At 58.2% G+C, this 1,865-nt stretch overlaps 1 protein-coding gene across 1 annotated transcript; it reads right to left on the bottom strand.

Moving 5' to 3' along the window:
• Positions 1 to 493: 493 nt before the first annotated feature.
• Positions 494 to 1,555, bottom strand: TEX44 (testis expressed 44; the record flags this gene model as incomplete). The annotated part of the gene is made up of 1 exon (XM_081096011.1): positions 494 to 1,555. The coding sequence occupies one exon, from the start codon at positions 1,553 to 1,555 to the stop codon at positions 494 to 496; it is 1,062 nt and encodes a 353-aa protein (XP_080952137.1).
• Positions 1,556 to 1,865: the final 310 nt, after the last annotated feature.

Genomic DNA, 1,865 nt, shown 5'->3' with positions numbered 1-1,865 from the left:
AGTGGCGCTGGGGTTTCAACTCACATTGGTCTGGCTCCGTGTCCTCGAACCCTCTCAGAGAGCCCCTGTTTGCTGGGCCAGGAGGCCTGGGAAGGGTCAGGTCACTTCCTCAGGAGCACACTTACCTGATTGGAGGTCCCAACAGGATCAATTTTTGCAGGTCTGAGACCTCTATGCCTGGCCCCCACCACTGCCCAGGCCATTTCATTTCTGTACTTTGGCTCCAGCCCCTGAATGGGACCACCTAAGAAGCCCTCAGGGGAGACCCCTTTCTGTTTCTAAAACACCCTAGCCCTCTCCTGTCCCTCCACCCTGTGCCCACCGCAGAAACCAGGGATAAGGCTGGCACTTAGAAAATAAATGCTGCTGGGGATTTATTGCTTGGTCTGGGGAGAGCCATCCCAGGCTGGCAGGGGCAAGGGGGCAGAGCATGAGTGTCCCAGGGTCTCAGGGAGCTGCTGAGCTAGTCCTTTGGGGGCTTGCTGTGCAGGGTCTAGTAAGCGTTGGGGCCAGAGTGGGTGAGTTGGCTGGTCATGTAACAAATGGCTGAGCAGATGCCTTCTACAGTCCTCTGCTCCATCCTCTCCAGAATGCGGTTGACAGAGCGAAGGACCAGCCCAGAGGAGAAGGCCAACCTGGCGTTCCCCAGGATGCTGGAGACCAAGCGCAGACTGGGCCCTGGGCTGTGCAGCAGGTATGTCACGGAGATGTGTCCCGAGGCCAGGAGGCCCGTGGCCAAGCTCATAGTGGCCTCAGACCAGACCAGGATGTCTGCCAGGCAGCTGATGGACCCCTCGCCCGCTCCCAGCAAGCTGGTCATGGAGCGCATGTAGGCGTTCTCCTCGCAGGCTATGTACAGACTGGAGTCCAGATGCCTTCTCCCCAGGGCCACCGTGGGGGCGCTCGAGCAGTCTATCAAATCCCCCTCGGTCACTGCCTGGGACTCAGCCGATGGCAGAGCTTCAGTGTCAGGGTTCACGGCTTCTGGACCCTCAGATTTCTCAACAGCTTCGACGGTGTCAAGCTGGCTGTCTGTATCTGTAATGCCCACGGCAGGCACATTTTGGGGGAACTGTGCTTCAGCACCCCTTGGGGTAGATGGGTCTAGGTCTTGCTCCCCGTCTGGGACACCCGCTGTTTGTGGTGTCTCTTCCTTACCCAGGGAGCCAGTGTGGGAAATCCTAAGGCTCTGGGTCTTCCTCAAATCTTGCACCGGCCCAGCCCACACTAGGTTCTGGAGACTCAAGGATGGTTGCCGGGAGTTTGGGGCCGGGTGGGCCAGCTGGGCCATGGCCTTCTTGGGCTCCTGACTGTGCCCTGCATCAGCTTCATCTTCATGCTGGTTCTCCCCCCCAGATGCTGCTGTGGCCTTGGAGGCGGCTGACTTGATGGAGGCCGGATCTACATCCTGCTGTTCAGTGGATGCTGCACCGCTAGCCGCTGGGCCATCTGCAGGGAGGGAGACCTGACTTTGGGATCCCACTGCAGGGCTGTCTGAAGACCTGCTGTCACTGTGCGTGGGGATGCCGGCCTCTCCCCAGGGGACAGTGGTCATCTAGGCCTTCTGTTACTTGTGCTGCTTGAGGGAGTAGTGATGGCCCGGCTGGGCTGAGTTGTCCAGGTGGTGAGGTCACAGGGGGCTGAGGGCATTCAACGATGTCACAGGCACCAGCAGAGCCAGGGTAGCTGCGTTTAGTCAAGTCTGCCAGTGCATAAGGAGAGAAAGACAAATACATTCGTAAAAGGTGGAGGTGTGTATGCAGGTGCAGGTGCCACAAGGAATCATGATGGCTGTGACCCTGATGAAAGAGAATGGGATGCAGTTGTACTTATAATAAATGATATAAGGGACCACTCCCAGCACC

The sequence above is a fragment of the Myotis nattereri genome (assembly GCF_964212035.1).
Source record: "Myotis nattereri genome assembly, chromosome: 7".
Classification (NCBI taxonomy): Eukaryota; Metazoa; Chordata; class Mammalia; order Chiroptera; family Vespertilionidae; genus Myotis; species Myotis nattereri.
Note: the sequence above shows the minus strand (reverse complement) of the source record. Positions and strands in the feature narration are given on the sequence as shown.